Raw genomic sequence first — 20,173 nt, 5'->3', positions numbered from 1 at the left:
AGTCAGAGAGATAATGCCTTCACCCTTCACAGGGGAATGTGCTCTATTTGCACTAGTAACATACGGATCACAAACATAGTCACATAACTCATCAAACACTCTAGGGTCACTAGTCACATGATCAGTGGCCCCAGTATCTATTATCCATTTATTTGTTCCACCAAGATGCATAACAACACTATGATTATATTGAGTCATTGAACAAAAATCACGAACAATAAAGGCACAAAAGATACGCAGCGGAATGAAAACAATTTACCAGATACTGTAGCAGAGCACTATTCACGCACTGTAGCAATCACTGACCACTGTTCACGCACTGTACTGTAGCGCGCCACTATTCACTTTTTTTTTTAACGAAGAAAATCACAAAAAATGTGGGCACAAAATTAAAGCACACAGGTCACCAAGAACGAACTACTCTGATGCCATATTGAACTGAACATGGTAAATACCAATATTAAACTAAACATGGTAAATACCAAAAATATATATGACAATATTTGGGAATTTCTTATATATTCATTAATCTCCAAAGTGGAGTATATATAGGAGTTACAATTTGTATTACATATGTACTTTACCAATGTAGGACAATAAACTACTATTTACACTCTACCTAATATATAACTCGCAACATATTTGATTTTTATTTTTAAATTAAGAATTAAAGAAAAATGGAGTACCTTAGGACCCAGCTCCATTTGAATCGGCGGCTATGTATAATATCATGTCCTTTCGAAAGCTCTAAACGTGGAAAGTTTTTTTTCTGATGCGAGTGAAGAAATTTCAGCCACGTTTCTGATCTCAATTCCACCTAAAATCTCCCCACACCCACACTCTTTAGCAATGAAACACACTAGGATTGGTTCTCTGAGTAGATGCTGGCAGGTTTTTATTTTATTTTTTGTTTTTGTTCAATGAGGGGAGAAATCCGACTCAAAGCTTCAAGTGTAAGAGTAAATGTTGTTAACCACCTATGATACATACAAGTTGCACGAACAAAACTAGTTGGCTTATAACTTAATCGAGCCAATACATAAACTTTTATGTACCAGCATCAAATATCTTCTAATTAGGCAATTATTAGTTCAGAATCATTAGTATTAGACAGGCAATCAAACAGTTAACTCATAGAACAATGTTTCCATTTATCGGTCAATCGCATCATTATCTGGTTACTCCCTTAGCTGTAAAATAACGATTTACATGACCCAGCTTAAAAGGGGAAAAATAACCCTCTAATTCCACTAGTATATTAATTTTACAAAGTATGTAGAAGAAGAAGAGAAAGCCAAAGAAAAAGAAAAGAAAAAGAAAAAAAAAATCTGTAGGGCTGTTACTGCTGTTTCCAAGGAAGACATGTCAGCTTACTGCAAGACCCAGTCCAGGTACTTGTGCATTCACCTCCATCACAACACTCGCAAACTATTCCAAGTGTACCAAAAACCTTCGCATATCCTGCAATTTATTCACACAAGACATCTAACTAAGTCAATTCAATTATATCCAAAATCAGAAACTGTAATCTGTGATTTCTCCGGTAGCGGTATTTCAAACCAAACCCTTCATGCATAACAATACGTGATTGGCTTAAAATACCGCAACAATGGATGAGTATCTCTCAGAGTTTGGGAATACATGTTAGACGTAACGTTGCTTGAAATTCTTACCTTGTTGTGGCAAGAGGGAGAGTGGTCTTCCTTCAGCAGCTGAAGATTTCCCAGATGCAAAAACAACCACCAGAAGCAACAAGAAAGGAAGAAGAGAATACTTTGGAAGGCTCATATCTGTGCTTTTTTCCCAGCAAGATCTGTGTGCTTTTTGCAGCTGCAGAAAGTCTAGGAATTAGTAATGGTAGTGGGTTCCGAAGTAGATATTTTAATTCCAACTAGAAAAAACATATATAAGGTACAAAGGTATGGAAACACATGAGATAACAATGAAGGGTTTATTATATTTGAAATGTCTCTGTCAATCTAGAAGGTAGGTGGTTTTTTGTGTTTAATTCTCTTGATTTGGAGGACTAAAAAGAAAAGATGGGCTTCTAGAGAAAACGCAGGTAAATGTTTCACACGTTTCCCGGATTCTTACGTCTCTGCAGGTTTTGGAATTTTACATGGAATTGCATGGAAGCTTCCTTCTTCATTCTCACTCCTAGTTTTTCTAGGTGGCCGACTTTAATCATCAGAGAAACTCTCTTGTAATAAAAAAATATTACGAGTCAAAAGTTCTTTAAATCGGAGGTATTCTTTTTAAATGTCAAACATTTATTGAACAAATAATACCACAAAGTTTCTCTTGTAATAAAAAAATATTACGAGTCAAAAGTTTTTTAAATCGGAGGTATTCTTTTTAAATGTCAAACATCTATTGAACAAATAATACCACAAAGTTATGTATTTCTTTTTTCTTTGTACAAACGATATTTTACAGTAATCTGAACTATAGAGATGAATATCCGAACTAATCTCTGCATCACCTCGACAACCTGAAAGAGACTTGCACCATTTTAAATGCTGCCATGATAACGCAATTTCATGTGAAAACGCTCTTGATCCAAGATGCCAAGCGACATCTACAAGGGCCCGTAGATGAGGCCATCATCGTTTTGGATTTTCATGGTCTGATGATGGTTGTTGAGACAGGTGAGAAACTGGCTTTACATTTTCTTCAAAGGATAGACTCGTTTCAAAGGAGCCAAAAACAGATTACATATGCAGCTCGTCAGCCTCCACGTAAGGGGCGAGGGCATATGATACTTGTAGTCTATTTTTCTTAGGAACTAGAAGGAAGGGTGGTGAAAAAAATGCAATACATCATACACGACACTGATATCGTTTGGAAAGGGCTAAAACCGCTTTCAGATAACCAAAAGTTCCTCACAAACGCAAAACCGAGGATAAGGAGTGGAAAATTTTAAATATACAGACAACATATATGATACTCCTATGAAAACCCTGTCGTTTACATTTACATAGCAACTTGCATGCCAAACAAGAAAGGAAAAAGAGAGATCCTCTGTCAGCTCCTATTAGTACTCGAGTTTCTTATTTGATGACAAACTACTTATGGCTTGAACAGCATATCTAAATGAAATCTGAGCCGCTCCCGAAATGCTCCAGGTCTGGATGAGTGCCACCTCCCGGCGGCCTCCGTGGATTCCTGGAAGACGTAGAAATCACACCATATTATACTCCAGTGAAGGTATTATTGGAAACTTTGCATCTATCATTCATTATTTGTTCACTTCCCAAACACCGTAAACAATTGTACATCCATTTGGAAAGTAACAGTGAAAACACAGGTAATAATCTCAATTCACCATGACGGATTAAGTACGATCAAAGGCCTCGAGTGAAAAAAAAAAAAGGCTTGTTAAACTTAAAAATAATGAAAGCTCTATCAGGTGGGAACCAGGGAAGAACCTAATTTCAATTTTAGTGAAACTTTGCTATTCCACGTACCTTGCAAATCGATTAGGCTCAAAACCTGGAACACCTGGGGGCCCATAGGGATCAAAACGAGCACCTGGTGGAACACCTGCTGGCCTAGAGGGATCAAAACTAAACCCAGGGTCTCCAACGCCACCAAACCAACGAGGGTCATGGGGTCCTATTTTGACACAACGAATGAAATATGAGTCCCAATAAAAAAAGTAATGTGATTATTATCAGCACAATAAGAGTAAATAAGAATTGTACAAACCTACAAGCATGCTTCCACTACCATCACCCCTGAAAGATTGACATAACAAGCATGTTGTCAAATGTCGAACAGTAAAACAGTAAAACAGTAAAACCGGGTTTGAAAATGCAATGACCACCAATATGATGTCTTGTTGAAATACGATACCTTGAAGGGTAGACTCCAGCACCAGGCCCAGGAAGAACATCACTACCACCATAAGGCATGACAGGAGGATACGCAATTCTGCAAAGCAAGCCAGAAAACATAGAGTAAACTGCATGCTTTGGAAACTTTCAATGATACAAATGAAAATTTTAAGCATGACGCTGCTAACTCACTCCGATCACAACAAAAAAGACATATTGCCATGACTGTCTACTTTCTTCCTAACAAAGTCAATGCAATTCCCAAACTCTCTTAACAACTAACCTCTAATTAATCTGAATGAAAAACTTTTGAAAAAAATTAAAACATCTAGGTTCCTCTTACAAGGTAGAATAGGATGCCATTTTACTAATAATCTTTCAAGAAAGAAAGTTTTGATTTATTTATATTTTAAATCTATAAAATGATAATTTGAACCTCCTAGGCTCCTAGTTATTTCCTTACAAATTGATGGGGAGACTTAAGAAGTAAAAATAATCTTCCAAATTAGATAATGAAAAGAGTATACGATGCTATAAACAGGAAAGCATGATACATAACTAGTTTTAGACTCTTGAAAAACCTAAGCCAAGTCTCACATACAAATGCCTTACAATCTAAGCTACTAATCCCATCTCGACTTAATTAAACATACTGAAATGAATCTAATAGATGGACCCTCTAAAATTGAAAATTGATAAGATGTTGGTCTCTTGGCCAGTCCCAAATGGTAAAGGCAGTAACACTGCTCTACAAGGCGATGAATATGACATACCTTGTCAACAGACGAATTCCCAAGATGGAGGACCATCAGCGTCAATGATTATCAATGTGACATTAACTTTGGAATGTATAGACATCAACTAGTTGCTCCATTTTGTTAGGGACTGAATCAATGTCCCCCTCTTAATACCACAACAAACATATATTATAACAATCTAGGGAGGGTGTAACAGGCAGGTAGCAACCAAAAAAGGGCATGTAAGATTTATCAAAGAAACAGACTTTATACAAAACCCAAAGCATAAGCTAGCAAAACTTAACAAACATATAGACCGCTTAGAATCACACGTACAGAGACATAAAATACACATATGCAGAGAGAGCGGGAGAGAGATACCCTGAAGGATCAGTGTAAGGGGCTGAAGGTCCAGTGTGAAAGCGTGAAGGTCCAGAAACAGACTCAGTTGTTGATCTCTCACTCTTTTCTGAACTGCAAAGTTCCATAACAAAAAGAAACTAGTCCGTAAAAAGAACATTCACTGATACTTAAACTATATACCGATAAATTAGCATAACAATTAACGATGACTATTTTAGCAGAGTATTAATACACTTCTACATCAAATAATGCATGCAAAACTCAGATTAAAAACAAAAAAGTCAGCAGAACCGAAGCGATTCAAAGACAAAACCCAGTTACCTTACAGGGTTAATTGAAGAACCGGATGTGGACGATCCAGACCCATATAATTTTGACAGAACTTCAGTATCCAATTTCTTCACCAGATTCTCTAAATTCTTGAACTGTGTGGAGTAATTGCTGCCCCCATCCTCTCCAACATAATCACCAACACTGTAATTTGTTTCGTTAACCGCAGAAAACCCATTAACAAGCAAGAATAAAACTACCAAATTTGTAAAAGCCCAAAGAATCGCAGCAGAAGCTTACTCGATTTCGAGATGGACGGGCTGAGAGCTCCCATCAGCCAGTGCATCCACAAGCAACTTGCCGTTCATCGTAAGGCACTTAACCAGCACCTTCTTCGAGCCCTTTTCTGGGTTCATATAGACGAATGCGTACTCGCCGTCGAGCTCGTTCCACTGCTCCATGCCCACTTCATCTGCAACCCCAAATTAACAAAACCCACAAAAATTTGAGGAAAACTATCAATTATTTCTAAGAAAAGTTAAACATTTATCGAAATTAAACAAGTGGGTACCCGTAGAAGATGAGGAGAGAGCGGATTCGGAGAAGGCAGGGGGACCGGCGGCGGTGAGGACGTAGCCAGCGGCGAGGAAGGAGGCGTGAACGGCGAAAACGACCTTGTCGTCGTTGTTGCGGAAGTTCGGCCTCGCGGCTCTGATTACTGCCATCACCGACTTGTCGTTCGCCATGGCTGTGTGAATCAGTGCGATTGATCGGTGAGCTTTTCTTGTTGCTTTTTCTTTTTTTTTTTCCTTCCGCGAAAGGAAATCCTTTGGGAAACTGGAAGGACGAAGGACGGAAGAGACGAGGGTGTTCGCCGTATAGTGAATATAGATTTGGGCCCAATGGAGTCGGTAGCGGCCCCGTATATTTCAAACGGTCGGTTAAATGGGAAAACAGTAATTTTCATTCTTTTTAGGAAAAATACTTCAAAATTGGACAATTTCTTAATCTTAGGATATAAATATGATATTTTGAATATGCACACGGCATGCACAATAATCGGACAGAAATAAGATTTTTCATATACCTTAAAATGACCAAATTGTCTTCCCATATAAATAGGTTATCTAGAAATTTCAACTCTCATTTATCATTTTGTAAAGAGAGAAACAGAGAAAAGAGAGAAATCTCTCTCCCACAATTCTAGTTCAAAGAACCCTAAGCCACCCATCTTCTTCATCCAAGAGCTCTTCCATCTTCTTCATCCAAACTCTCTCTCTCTCTCTCTCTCTCTCTCTCTCTCTCTACATTTTGAATTTCGAATATGCTCAAGAACTCTCTCTAACCCACTCATCTTCGATTTTTACCTTTTCATTTGTAGGTTTTGTGAATTGGGTTTGCTTAATTTTGCTTTTTGATTGATGGATTTATGGAGTTGTCGGTTTGGTGTTTTTTTTTTTAGGAGACTCAAATCCTTCAATTTTGATTTTTGATTTTTTATCATTTCTCTTATTTATATGTGGGTTTTCATTTTTTCTGTCTTCTCCCTCCCTCTGCTCCCTCTCTCATTACAAGCACTAAAATAGGGTTTGGCTTTTGCTGCAATTAAATGAAAAAAACGTATTAAAAGTTAGTTGCATTTTGGAGAAGAGATAAATTTGAGGGAAAAGAGACAAATCAAAGTGAAAAGAAGGAAGAGAGAAGGATATGGACGAAATTGTTTCACGCACTCGTTCGCTTTCTTCGTCTTAAGCTCGCTTATACACTGTATGTACATGACATGCACAGGAGATGCACATTTTATGCTCACAAATCTGGGCTTAACCCAAAAGCCCATAGCTCACAGCTTTCTCTTCGAAATCAGAAAAATGACCCTAAACTTTATATGAAGAATCGAAGATTCATTAATTTGAATTTGGTATCAAATTTGATTGGGTTCAAATATTTCAAGGATTTTAAAAAAATTGCAGTTTGAATGGCCATGAAAGAACTCAACTGAATAAAAGGAAGTTGTTTTACGAACTCGTTTGCTTTGTTCGTATTTCCAAAGCCTACCTCTAAATCAAAAGGAAAAAGTAGTAAACTACATTAATGCGAAGAGTATCAAAGATGTAAATACACACCATCTACACATAATACACTATATGCACACCACATGCACATAATATGTACAGTACATGCACATGACATGCATAGAACGAGAGAAACTTTAACGATGACAGTTTGAAAAGTCGTTACGTATATTAACCACTGCTTAACCGTGCATGTGGAAAACATGATACTCATTGTTGTTATTTCACGGACACGCATGACCCTTAACGTCCTCTAAGATTTTTCTTAATTTGTTTTTCGCTGAGGCCAACTAGGTTGTGGTCATACTCACAAATTCTAGGGTACAACATACATGCATCATAATTAGTGAATATTCCCGCTTCTCATATTAAGATGTAGCCATGCACACCATATGTGCACCACATGCACATTACTGAAAAAATTTCACAAATTTCTGCAATTGAACACTTGAACCAGATATTGTTCCATCCCAGTCTTGTAGCACGTCAAAACTTGAATTTTATTCCACAACTCATATGCCCCAACATGAAACACAAACCTAATTTAACTTCTAAGTATTAATTCATCTTACAAACAACCCATTTATTCCATAAATCATTGATGAAGGAACTTGGAACTAAACACCCTACCTTACTATGTTTGCCGAAGCTTCAGTCACCGGAAAAAATGGAACTTTCCGACCAAAACATAAAATATGGTACAAAACCTAGCTCACTATTCTCACCTCTCTCTCACATCCCTTTGTTCAAAATAAGAGGTAGAAGGCGGTGAACCCAAATCCTAGCTCACTCTTCTCGCTTCTCTTTGAACTTCCATCGTTTCGAAAGCAGAGCTTAGAGATCTGAGGAAGGGATAGAGAGTAGAGCGAGAAGAGAGAAAGGAAGGGAGAGAGAGTAGAGAGAGAGAAATAAAAAAAAATGGGAGGAATAACCCATTTATATGTGGGTATTTTAATAATTTTGGTTTTGTGCATGGTGTGATTGGCTTGTGCAAGGCCGTTTTGTCCTAATTTTGTCACAAGATTAAGAAATTGTCTTATTTTGAGGTATTTTCCTTCTTTTTAACTTCTTAGACGGTCATATTTAAATTTGAGAGTAGTTAGAATCTCCTACATTTTTTTCAACTTGTTTAGACTAAACATTTGCTCTTCACAAAATTTGATTAAAATATTTTGATCAATTGCCAACTCAATAGTTAACTTGCAATTAATTTCCTACAATATAGGAATTTTAAATTCATGACTTTATTTGAAATATTAATTTAACTAATTCATCATTACCACTTATGGTGCATATGAAAATAAACGTATCGATTTTTGGTACATTTAGAATTCTAAATGTATCAAAATCAAAGTGGAGCATAAAATCAAATGTATTCATATTTTAAGTAATCAAACATACCAATATTATCAAGCGTACCTCTAATAAAATTATAGAAAAAAAGTGTAATCAAATTCTTATAAGGAACATACGTTTAATCAATGAAATTGAATAACGAAGCGCCTATATCAAAACGTCCCTTAATCTTTACCGTTGATTTTATTTGATTTATTTAATTTGATGGTTATAAATAAAGAGCGGTAAATAAGAAGTTAAAAAGGTGTATGTGAATTACTGGTGGCCTAATGTAATTATCATGGATAGCAATTCCCGCAGATTATTGCAGCTTTGCATACCTAGTCTATATATGTGTCACACTTTGGTCATATCGTGGAACACTCGAAAGCCCTGCTGCAATCGATGATTGGAGATTAAACTGCCATGTGAAATGCTAATCTAAAAGTGTTGCGCAACGTCTCATCCGTTTTGGTGTTTTGTCTGATATTGTTTGTTGTTGGTTTGAGAAAGCACTAGATGTAATGAGCGACGTTGTTTTGCGGAAAACCTTTCTCCGTTCTAACTCTTTGTCTCTTTATGGTTTCGAATTGAATCTGAGACTTTTACCTTAAAAAGATAACACGCTATTGTACTTGACTCATATCTCTGTTAGAATGTATGTCAGCTACGAGGTTAAATTTATATGTCTAAATAGCATTACTCTTGCCTAATTGATTTGAAATATCAAATGAATTCGTGATCAAATTATGTGGTCGTCCAATTTCTATCAACACTAGTTGAAATGTTCAAGGCCCCGATAATTTACGTGCTTCATGTAAGAAGAATGAAGTGGAAAATAGTGGTCCAAGTGAAAAGGATATCAGTGGGTAACTAATGCCACTTGTCAAGAGACTATAAAGGCTGGTATGTTAGTTGGAATCTTAGTGGTTAGAGATATAATTAGTTGGAATAAGGAGATAGTTGGTTGACATAAGGAGGTAGTTAAAAGGAGGTTACTTACTTTGTAAGATTGAGTTTTGGAAACACTTATATAAGTGTGAATTGTAAAACAACATAGTAAGGAAAATCAAATACATTTTACATCTATCATTTTCTCTCAATATTTTCATATAACTTTCTATTCTTCTAAAACTTCATACATTATGCTATCTTCATATGGTATCATCGCCGGCCGATCGATCCGATGCTTCCGCTCAATCTTCATCACATTTTCTTTCTCTTCTACACCCTCTAGTTTGAATATTTGTGTGAGTTTTGGCATCCGGAAATATACAAGGTGCTTCGACAGTTGGTTTCTTTTCGTCTGCCCACCAACTGTTTGATTAAACGCATCAGTGAAAGTGTGCTTCAAGAATTTGCGAAAATGGTTACAGCTGCTCAGTTGCAGATTATTCAGTCACCCATCACCAATCTTCTCTCCACAATCTCCACTTCAGTCATAGTGAAATTGGATGACTCCAATTATCTTACTTGGAGTTTTCAGGTTCGGTTGCTTCTGGAAAGTCATGGAATCATGGGATTTGTGGATGGTTCAAGAAAGTGTCCATCACGTTTTGATAATGCTTCGAATGCTGAAGGAGTCGAAAACGATGACTACCTGGTTTGGAAGATGCACGATTGTGCATTAATGCAGTTTTTTATTGCTACACTATCTTCGACTGCCATGTCCTGCATCATTGGGAGTAAGAGTTCTTGTGAGATGTGGCTCAATCTCACCGAAAGGTTTTCTGCTGTTACGAAGGCTACAATCTTTCAGATGAAGACAGAACTTCATAACATCAAGAAAGGGTCAGAATCTGTGTCGGTTTATCTTCAAAAAATCAAAGATGCCAGAGATCATCTTGCTGCCGCTGGGGTAAATTTTGATGATGATGATATTATCATCCTAGCGTTGAAAGGTTTATCTGCAGATTTCAACACATTTCGATGTGTGATCAGAGGAAGAGAAAATGGGATTTCTCTAAAAGATTTTCGGTCTCAATTATTGGCCGAAAAAGCTATCATTGAGAAATCTTTTGACAGTACCTCTGGGTTGTCTTTTGGCAGTGCCATGGTTGCTAGCACTCAATCCGATAAAGGAAAAACTCTTGCTCTCGATCAAGATCAACCAAGGTCTTCTTCTGATCAATCCTTCAAGTCAAATGGAGGATCAAGTTCTGTTAATCATGGTCATGGACATGGGCCATATAACAATTTCAATGGTGGTTATTCTACCTATGGAGGCAATAAAGGGAATAATTTCAGAGGCAAAGGCAGGGGAAGATTTCAATATACTAGTGGTCCAAGATTTTCAAATGGTAATCCTGGTATTCTTGGTACTCCCAAACCATACCAATCCCATTGTCCAGATCATCCAATTGACATTCCTATTTGTCAAATATGCAATAAAAAGGGCCATGTTGCTGCAGACTGTTTTCAAAGGCATACTACTCCACCCTCGAGTGCTCCTACTCCTACTCAATGTCAAGTTTGCTGGAAATACGGGCACACAGCAGTTCAATGTTATCACAGGAGCAATTTTGTGTATCAAGGAAGGCCTCCAACTGCTAATCTCTCTTCAATGCATGCCAACTATCAACCTTCAGCACCATCTGAACAGTTTTGGATTGCACACTGGTGCTACATCACATATGACATCTGAGTTGGCAAAATTGGAGCTGTCTACTCCATATCAGGGCACAGACACCATTACCACTGCAAGTGGTGCAGGTTTAAGTATTTCCAGTATTGGTACTTCTAAATTAGTAGTTCCACAACACTCTCTTACACTTCGGAATGTTCTACATGTTCCAAAACTTTCACAACACCTGTTATCTATCTATCAACTCTGCAAAGATAATAGATGCAGATTCATTTGTGATGATGTTTCTTTTTGGATTCAGGACAAATCCACAGGGAAGATCCTATTCAAGGGGCTATGTAGAGCTGGTTATTACCCTATACCATTCAACATTTCATAGAAGACATCATCTATCCCACCTGCATTACATTCATGCTTTCTTGCAAAACCAATTCAGTCCAGCATTTGGCACAAACGACTAGGACACACATCCAATGCAATCACTTCTGCAATTCTACATCAATGTCAAGTTTCTACATCATTAGATCCATGTTCATCGATCTGCACACCATGTTCAGAGGGCAAATTTACCAAGTTACCATTTGATTTTCCTGTACACAAATATGTCATACCATTGGAAAAAATACACAGTGATGTATGGGGACCTGCCCATTTACTTTCTTATGAAGGTTTTAGATATTATGTAACCTTCATAGATAATTGTACTCGATACACATGGATTTTTCCATTACGAAATAAATCAGAAGTGTTTGCAACCTTTGTTCATTTTCATGCCTATTTGTGTACCCAATTCTCTGCTATAGTTAAAGTTTTTCAATCTGATGGGGGTGGTGAATTTACAAGCACTAAGTTTCAACAATATCTATCACATAATGGTATTTTACATCAAAAATCTTGTCCTTACACACCTGAACAGAATGGATTGGCAGAACGAAAACATAGACACATTGTAGAAACAGCAATTACACTTCTTCAAACTGCAAAAGTGTCAACCCAATTCTGGTTTCATGCATGTAGTACTGCTTCTTATTTGATTAATAGGATGCCTTGTGCTACTTTACATATGCAGTCACCTTTTCAAAAACTATATAACAAAGTCCCCGATATAAAACATCTCAGAGTTTTTGGCTGTGCATGTTTTCCACTCTTAAAACCTTACAACACTTATAAACTTCATCCTAAAACTGCAACTTGTGTGTTTCTAGGATATGCAGGTCAATATAAGGGGTTTATTTGTCTTAATATTGCAACTGGTAAAATTCTTGTGTCTAGGCATGTATTATTTGATGAAAATAGCTTTCCATATTCCACTTCCAGTATGTGTCAACCATCAAAATTAGTGTATGCCTCATCTCCATTGAATGAATCCCATGCTCACATCCATTCCTCATCTGTCACACCTATCATTCCATTAACCAATCAAGCATCTACACCTTCATCTCATTCATTATCATATCGAACTACACACTCCTTGTCTATGCATTCATCTAGTGCCTCAGATTCATTGTCTGCATCCAGAGCCTCAGATTCCTTGGAAACAGTTGCATCTAGTGCTCCAGAATGTTTTTCTTATCCCACAAATCATATTCCTTCATCACATATATCGTGTGATCTTGCAGTCCACCTAACCAGCTCCACAACACAACACCCTTTCCCTGTGGATCATGACTTTCAACAGGAGCAACTAAGTGTTGTTCTCCCCATACCTATGAATATACATCCTATGCAAACCCGATCTAAGAATGGGGTGTTCAAAAAGAAAGCTTTTACTGCTACTACTACTTCAGAACCCAAAACATTCAAATCTGCATCTCAAGTTTTAGAATGGTAGGTGGCAATGTAAGAGGAAATAGATGTTCTTCACTCTCAAAAGACTTGGTCTTTAGTTCCATTAACACCTGATAAGAACTTAGTTGGTTGCAAATGGATTTACAAAATAAAGAAACATGCAGATGGGTCAGTGGCAAGGTATAAGGCTCGACTTGTGGCCCAATGGTATAGTCAAGAGGAGGGTGTTGATTACCTAGAGACATTCAGTCCTGTTGTTAAACCTACAACTATAAGACTTATTTTTTCTTTGGCTGCTCAATTCAAGTGGTCTCTTAGACAGCTCGATGTAAAGAATGCCTTCTTACATGGCATACTTCAAGAGGAGGTTTATATGGCCCAACCTCCAGGCTTTGCAAGTGCCTCACATCCTTCCGATTATGTGTGTAAGCTCCAGAAGTCATTATATGGATTAAAACAGGCTCCCAGAGCCTGGAATGAGAGGTTTACCAGTTTTTTACCAAGTCTCGGGTTTCAAGTCTCTCCTGCAGATCCTTCATTATTTGTGCAACAGTCTTCACATGGGACAATGTTATTACTCTTATATGTTGATGATGTTATTCTCACTGGTAGCAGTTCACAATTAATCGATCAAGTCATCCACGCTCTCACTCAAGAATTTGAAATGAAGGACTTGGGACGGTTGCATTAATTTCTGGGATTGCAGATTACTTATACATCCGAAGGCTTATTTGTATCACAGACAAAATACATCACTGAGTTGGTTGATAAAGTGGATTTACAGGATTCTAAAACATGTAGCACACCATGTCTACCCTATCATAGGTTGATTAAGGATGATGGACAGCCTTATCACAGTCCTGAACAATATAGGAGTGTTGTTGGTGCACTTCAGTATCTCATGTTCACAAGACCTGACATAGCATTTGCAGTTAATCAGGCTTGTCAATTCATGCATAATCCTATGGTTTCTCATGTCTTTGCTGTCAAGCGAATTCTTCGTTATCTCAAAGGCACATCTACCTATGGTATTCACTTCAAACCAGGTCCCATGCATCTGCAATCTTATAGTGATGCAGATTGGGCAGGTGATCCAAACGATAGGAGATCCACTTCAGGTTTTGTTGTGTTTCTTGGTTCAAATCCTATTTCGTGGGCATCGAAGAAACAACATACTGTGTCTCGATCTTCCACAGAAGCTGAGTACCGTGCCCTTGCTATTACAGCTGCTGAACTTGCTTGGATTCGACAGCTCTTCTGTGATATGCATATCTCTTTACCTTTTTCTCCCATGATCTATTGTGATAATATATCTGCTATTGCCCTCTCTACAAATCCTGTGTTCCATGCTAAGTCCAAACACATTGAAATAGATTATCATTTTGTTCGGGAGAGGGTCACTCGTGGCGATCTTCAGGTTCAGCATGTTTCATCTGCTGATCAGTCTGCAGACATACTTACAAAGGGTTTGTCTACACCCTTGTTTTAGCAGCATTGTGCCAATCTAATGCTCAGTGCTCTCGAGCATCAGATTGAGGGGGGATGTAAGAAGAATGAAGTGGAAAATAGTGGTCTAAGTGAAAAGGATATCAGTGGGTAACTAATGCCACTTGTCAAGAGACTATAAAGGTTGGTATGTTAGTTGGAATCTTAGTGGTTAGAGATATAGTTAGTTGGAATAAGGAGATAGTTGGTTGACATAAGGAGGTAGTTAAAAGGAGGTTACTTACTTTGTAAGATTGAGTTTTGGAAACACTTATGTAAGTGTGAATTGTAAAACAACATAGTAAGGAAAATCAAATACATTTTACATCTATCATTTTCTCTCAATATTTTCATATAACTTTCTGTTCTTCTAAAACTTCATACATTCTGCTATCTTCATACTTCAATATCATATTTTACTTCGTATTAATTTCTTTACAGCCGCATAATTAACACACCCATTAACATACATACGACAGAACTACGCAATTTGAGAACCAGTAGTACTAGTCGCTGAAGCTTTATGTCTTGCAGTGGCTCTAATGTAACTGAAAACTGCAACCAAAAAGGTGGTGGCAAGTCCTCCGAGGATCACACCGCCACCGGCAACCGACTTATCCGTCGAATGGTGGTGCTTTTTGAGGTGGATCTCTTGCTCTGGGATGCTCAGACTCTCTTCAGTCTCCGGCGCTTCACTTGTGGAAGCTGCAGGTGCACTGCTCGGGCTTAAAGCTGGTGCGTCAGAAGACTTGGAGTTGGCCTTACTAGGGTTGTGCATTCCCAGTTTCCTAATTACAGGTGGAGATGGACTTGGAGCTGGGGTGCTTGCGATTGAAGCTGAAGGAGACTGCCCTAGGGTTTGATGAGCATTTTCATCAGCCATGGTTACACTCACATAAGCAGCTGCTGAGATCAAGCAAAGGAGAAGCCATTGAGATTGAGCCATCTTTTTTACGAAATGGATTGTTTTTTTTTTTCTCCTGAGAAAACTTATGAAAATGGGTGTTGGATGTTTGGAGTGGATGAGGAGGATGAATAGAGGGATTCTTTGAGAGCAATATATATATTATATAGGGGTTTGCATGTGAGCAGAAGAGTGCATGCAGACCCTATAATTAGATGGAAAGTTCGAATTGTCGGATTCTAGGAATAATCTATTCGTTCCTGTACTTTGAATTAATGGGGTTGTCTGTGGGGGGAAATGCAAGAAGATTACACGTGTAATCATTAGAATATCGGAAATACAACTAATATTTGAATCAAGGGAACAAGATGAGTAACATGTTTATTTGTCAAGTTGTACATGCAAATAATTTGATATTATAACTTACGAACAGAAGAAAAATAAATTAAATGGAAAGCTCTGGTTCCCATAGATCCATAACTAAAGATTGGAAGATGGTCAGAAGTAGCTATATAAATTTTGGTCGGTGTTTTTTAATATCGATCGTATCAATATATTGCTTGGGATGGCAACAGCTCATATGGTGACCAGTGACCATGCCCTTAGCAATAGGTCTAGGTAGCAACTTACTAGATGACACCATTCTCTAATTTCTTCAATATATCTTGTTTCGTACACATTGAATTGCATTGAGATTGTTTGATGACTCATTTAGGATTGAACTATATCAAATAAGTTTGGACATGACCAATTTAGTAAATTTATAATAAATACTGAGATTGTGTATACTTATTAAATTAGACAACAGTTCAACACATTGTGTCTTACATATCGACAAATTGAAATTCAAATTTGATCTAGTCCCAGCCACCAAGCGTCAACAGATTGGTAAAATTACTTTTAAATAACAACTCCAAAATGGATTAAATAAGTAATTAATTTGTACATCAACATGGTCTCCAAGAAATTAGTACAAGGTTGCATCTTCTGTGAACATCTTAAGAACGTCGGAATTCTCACTCTTGAATAGAACATGGTTACATGCTATTAACACTATGACTGCCATGTTCAAGCATTCATGCATTGAGTTTTGCTTTCTGGAATTATGAACGTATAAGATAATGGTCGCTTCGAATGGTTCGATCATACAGCCGGGGGTGCATTTTCATGATCTAGCTAGGAATATAAGCATGTCTACTAAATATGTACATCGATCGTATATCTTGGTCTGTTTGTATATAAGAACTCTTTCGATAGAGTTGGTGATAAATAATAGCAGCAGCATGGAATCTACAAGCCTGGATTGTGGTAGTGTTTGGGAAATCAGAGACACAGCGCTAGGGTTTCATGATATTTTAAGCACCTACTCTCTGTTGCTGCGTAACTTCTCGTGCAATATTTTAATTTAGTTTTTATGAAATCAAGTACTTGTTTAGTGATTAAAAATTTAGATTAGGAAGATGTGTTCGATCGTCATGCAGCAGGAAACAACTGTTTTGGACAACTTGAGACCGCAGCACGGTGTGTCTCATATGAATTACAAGGTTTCTGTCAAATTGTAAGTCACTGTCTGTGCACGAAAGGTGTGTGATTGGCTTAGGGTTGCTTGCCTTCATTTTTATAAGCCAGCTCATCGATCGACTGGTGAATGGTGATAGTCAAACCCTAGTAGGGCAAGAGATTGGCTGCAGTTTCACGTGCGCAGAGGCTCCTCACTGTCAAGAACACACGTGCCTCCAGGCTTCAACTCTCGAGCCAGGCAGATTAAGTTGGTTGCTGAATCTCGATGTAACATTGTTCGATCAGAAATCCTAGTTGGAAAAGTGCCAAAAAAGAAAGTTGGATCTAGAAAAAGGTTGAAAAAATAAGTGCACCAGCCGGGAATCGAACCCGGGTCTGTACCGTGGCAGGGTACTATTCTACCACTAGACCACTGGTGCTTTACGTTATGAAGGTTAGTTTATCATTATTACCAATTAACTACTAAGAGGTAATTCCATAATTACCTTCAGAATTATGGTGATGCAAGTGTGGCTTCTATCTAGTGTAGAAACGGGTTCCACAGTTGCAATTTTCTCAATTTAACGAAAGACCATACGATTAAACAGACAAAACATAACTTGATATGATTTCAAATCATCTTTGTATACAATGTGAAAAAATTAAAACTTAGCGATTCATTTTAAATTCACTTTAAACTTGAAAAGTGTAAAATGTTGTTAATCCAACTGCCAAATAATAGCTTCTTTTATTTTTTTTTGTAAAAGATCCCTCTACGTATCACACTCTCCCTTAGGTGTTTTCATAAACAAAAGTATAACGGTAAACCAACAAAAACTAACTAAAATATAAAAATAAAGAAAAAAAACATCCCGTTTGTAGGATAAAGAAAAAAATTGAGGCTAAAACAATTGTTCGACAATTGATATAGTTGAGATGCTAAATTTTAGTTGGGAAAAAATATGCTAAAAATTTGATTTTGGAAGCATAAATTTTAGAGGTACTTGTTGATTTGCACTCCCAACTTGTATAGAGCTGCCAATTTTAGTTTCATATAAGTTCGAAGGCAAATCGACCAATATACCTAAATTTTAATAGTTATTGGAGATGAACATATGGGATCAACCTTGGACACCTTTGCACAAGATCAAACTCTTGATTTTTGGTTCAACATTCAAGTTCAAGATTTCTTGGTGTGAGCGTTATGATGCGATACGTTACTACCAATTCACTATTACAATATTTGTATCCAATTTTTCTTTTTAACATTGGAAGATTCTGACGGCTGCACTTGGCCTATTTCTACGCCTTACCCAACCTCATCACTTCCAACGTATACACCATCAATATTTGTATCTATTTATTAATTTTACCATATCTTTCTTATATATCAATTTTATTATTGTACATAGATCAGACTGGTCAATAGTACTTTGTGACAAGTACACCAATAACTTTTCGAAATGTACCAACAATTAATGTTAGAATGTACAACAACAATTTTATAATCCCATGAGATTTCCGGGGAAAGTTCTTTTGCTTTACTGCTTAATCCTAATTATCGTAATTCAAGATTTGATTAAGTGCGTGAAAAAAAGTGAGCTAAATTTCAATATATTACCGGCCCACAGATTGTTAAGGGCCCGAAAGATAAGCCTACGATTTATAGATGAGCCGGTCCGGGTCGGGTTGTTTCCCTACTCCCTCATCCAAAATGCTAAGAAAGCCAACCGCCACACATTCGGAAACTCCACACTCCACAGTGGAACACAGTGGCTTCGCTGCCCTCACTTCCCGCCATCTTCTTCCTCCGTTCCAATCTCTGCAAACCCTAATTTCAATTCTCCAACTTCCCCCTATTTCTCCACTCAATCCCTAATTCGTTTCCCAAATGCAGCGCCTCTCGTTCTCCAATGCCTTAACGTCCCCAACCCCTCTCTTCCTCCACACGGAGCTCTCCCACCTCTCCCTCCAATCCCTAACTCTAACACCCAAACCCATGATAATCCGGATGGGCGGCGGGCCCAGAACCTTCCCCGGCGGCGTATCCAAGTGGCAGTGGAAGCGCATGCAGGCGAAAAAAGCCAAGCAGCTCCTCAAGGCGCGGCTCTGCCGCGAGCGCCAAATCTACGAGATGCGAAAGAGGGCCGAGCTCAAAGCCGCCGTGTCCGAGCTTGAGCGGCCGTGGGAGGTTGTCGAGAAAGCTCCGAACTTGTTTTCTGTCAACGCCGACGAGCAAGTCAAGGTCTTGGCTGATAGGTTTCAGAAGCCTGGTGGATTCGATTTGTGGACGGAGAGGGACGGCCCGCAGCTGTTTCATACCATGGAGGACTTACCCTCCGCGAGGTTTTTCCCCAAAGGGGTTGTTCATAGTGTGAGGCCGTATAAAAGGATTTCTGGGCCGGAGGAATTGGAGAGTTTGGAGCTTGAAGATGGAGGATTTGGAGGAGCTGAGGAATTGGGAGATGGGTTTAAGGGTAAGGGGAAATTGGGAAGTGGGTCGTTCGATTCAGAGGAATCAGATGGGGAGGGTTTGAATCTGAAACATGCTCTGGAATCGTTGAGTGTGAATGGCCAAAGTGGGAAGAAGTACGATGGCAGAGTGGTGAAGAGAGGGAATAGGAGAAATTCTAAGTCTTCAGTTGGGTTTGATAATGCGGAAGCCGGTTTTGATAGGAAACAGAGAGGACCGAGTCCCACAATGCGCGGTGCAGAAGCTGGTTCTGATAGGAAACGGAGAGGGCAGAGTCCAACAAGAAAGACTCGGAGTAGTAAGCGAAATGATTCAGGATCTGAAGTTTTTGATATGAGCTTGCAGCAAGATGGAAGCTATGAACTTAGAGAGCATAACGGCAAGCCATGAATTTTATGCTCATAAGTTGGTCTGGCAAGAGCCATTTGCATAGAATTAAGTGAATGGCAAGGGCCATTTCATGCTCAGCAATTGTACCACCCGCACTTACACAATAACACCCACTTACACGCTGCAGATGTTTGTTTTATTTTCTCTTTAGTCTACGTGATGCTTGTTATACATGATTTTTCAATAAACTCAATGGCAGCTTATTTTGGAACTGCAGTTCAATGTCAGATTTTAAGAAGATTGATGTGCTCTTTTGAAAAAGAAAGAATGTTACGACATGTTACGAGTGATGATTGATGAACCACACAGGTGGTAGATATTAGCATTTCTCTTCCTTATTTTGCCTACAGATATCGTCACCACAGATTGATCACAATTAATGGTGGGCATGGTCCGGTTCAGCCCGATTCCATCCTCAAAATAAAACTAGAATCGA

At 38.2% G+C, this 20,173-nt stretch overlaps 2 protein-coding genes, 1 long non-coding RNA gene and 1 other non-coding gene across 4 annotated transcripts; 1 reads left to right on the top strand and 3 right to left on the bottom strand.

The window, feature by feature from the left end:
* Positions 1–1,126: 1,126 nt before the first annotated feature.
* On the bottom strand, positions 1,127–2,078 carry LOC114824398 (uncharacterized). Its single transcript, XR_003772695.2, has 2 exons — positions 1,674–2,078; positions 1,127–1,461 (listed from the first exon to the last, which is right to left on the bottom strand). It is a non-coding gene; the product is annotated as an uncharacterized lncRNA (long non-coding RNA).
* An 825-nt stretch (positions 2,079–2,903) lies between these two features.
* On the bottom strand, positions 2,904–6,116 carry LOC103419369 (probable proteasome inhibitor). Its single transcript, XM_029101221.2, has 8 exons — positions 5,778–6,116; positions 5,507–5,678; positions 5,258–5,410; positions 4,955–5,047; positions 3,856–3,933; positions 3,709–3,737; positions 3,468–3,615; positions 2,904–3,165 (listed from the first exon to the last, which is right to left on the bottom strand). The coding sequence occupies exons 1-8, from the start codon at positions 5,950–5,952 to the stop codon at positions 3,090–3,092; spliced, it is 924 nt and encodes a 307-aa protein (XP_028957054.1). The 5' UTR covers positions 5,953–6,116; the 3' UTR covers positions 2,904–3,089.
* An 11,127-nt stretch (positions 6,117–17,243) lies between these two features.
* TRNAG-GCC (transfer RNA glycine (anticodon GCC)) lies at positions 17,244–17,314 on the bottom strand. The gene has a single exon. It is a non-coding gene; the product is annotated as a tRNA-Gly (tRNA).
* A 1,021-nt stretch (positions 17,315–18,335) lies between these two features.
* Positions 18,336–19,948, top strand: LOC114824397 (uncharacterized). Its single transcript, XM_029101220.2, has one exon. It carries the CDS (start codon positions 18,766–18,768, stop codon positions 19,735–19,737), a length of 972 nt encoding a protein of 323 aa, XP_028957053.1. The 5' UTR covers positions 18,336–18,765; the 3' UTR covers positions 19,738–19,948.
* Positions 19,949–20,173: the final 225 nt, after the last annotated feature.

The sequence above is a fragment of the Malus domestica genome, chromosome 04 (genome assembly GCF_042453785.1).
Source record: "Malus domestica chromosome 04, GDT2T_hap1".
Classification (NCBI taxonomy): domain Eukaryota; kingdom Viridiplantae; phylum Streptophyta; class Magnoliopsida; order Rosales; family Rosaceae; genus Malus; species Malus domestica.
Note: the sequence above shows the minus strand (reverse complement) of the source record. Positions and strands in the feature narration are given on the sequence as shown.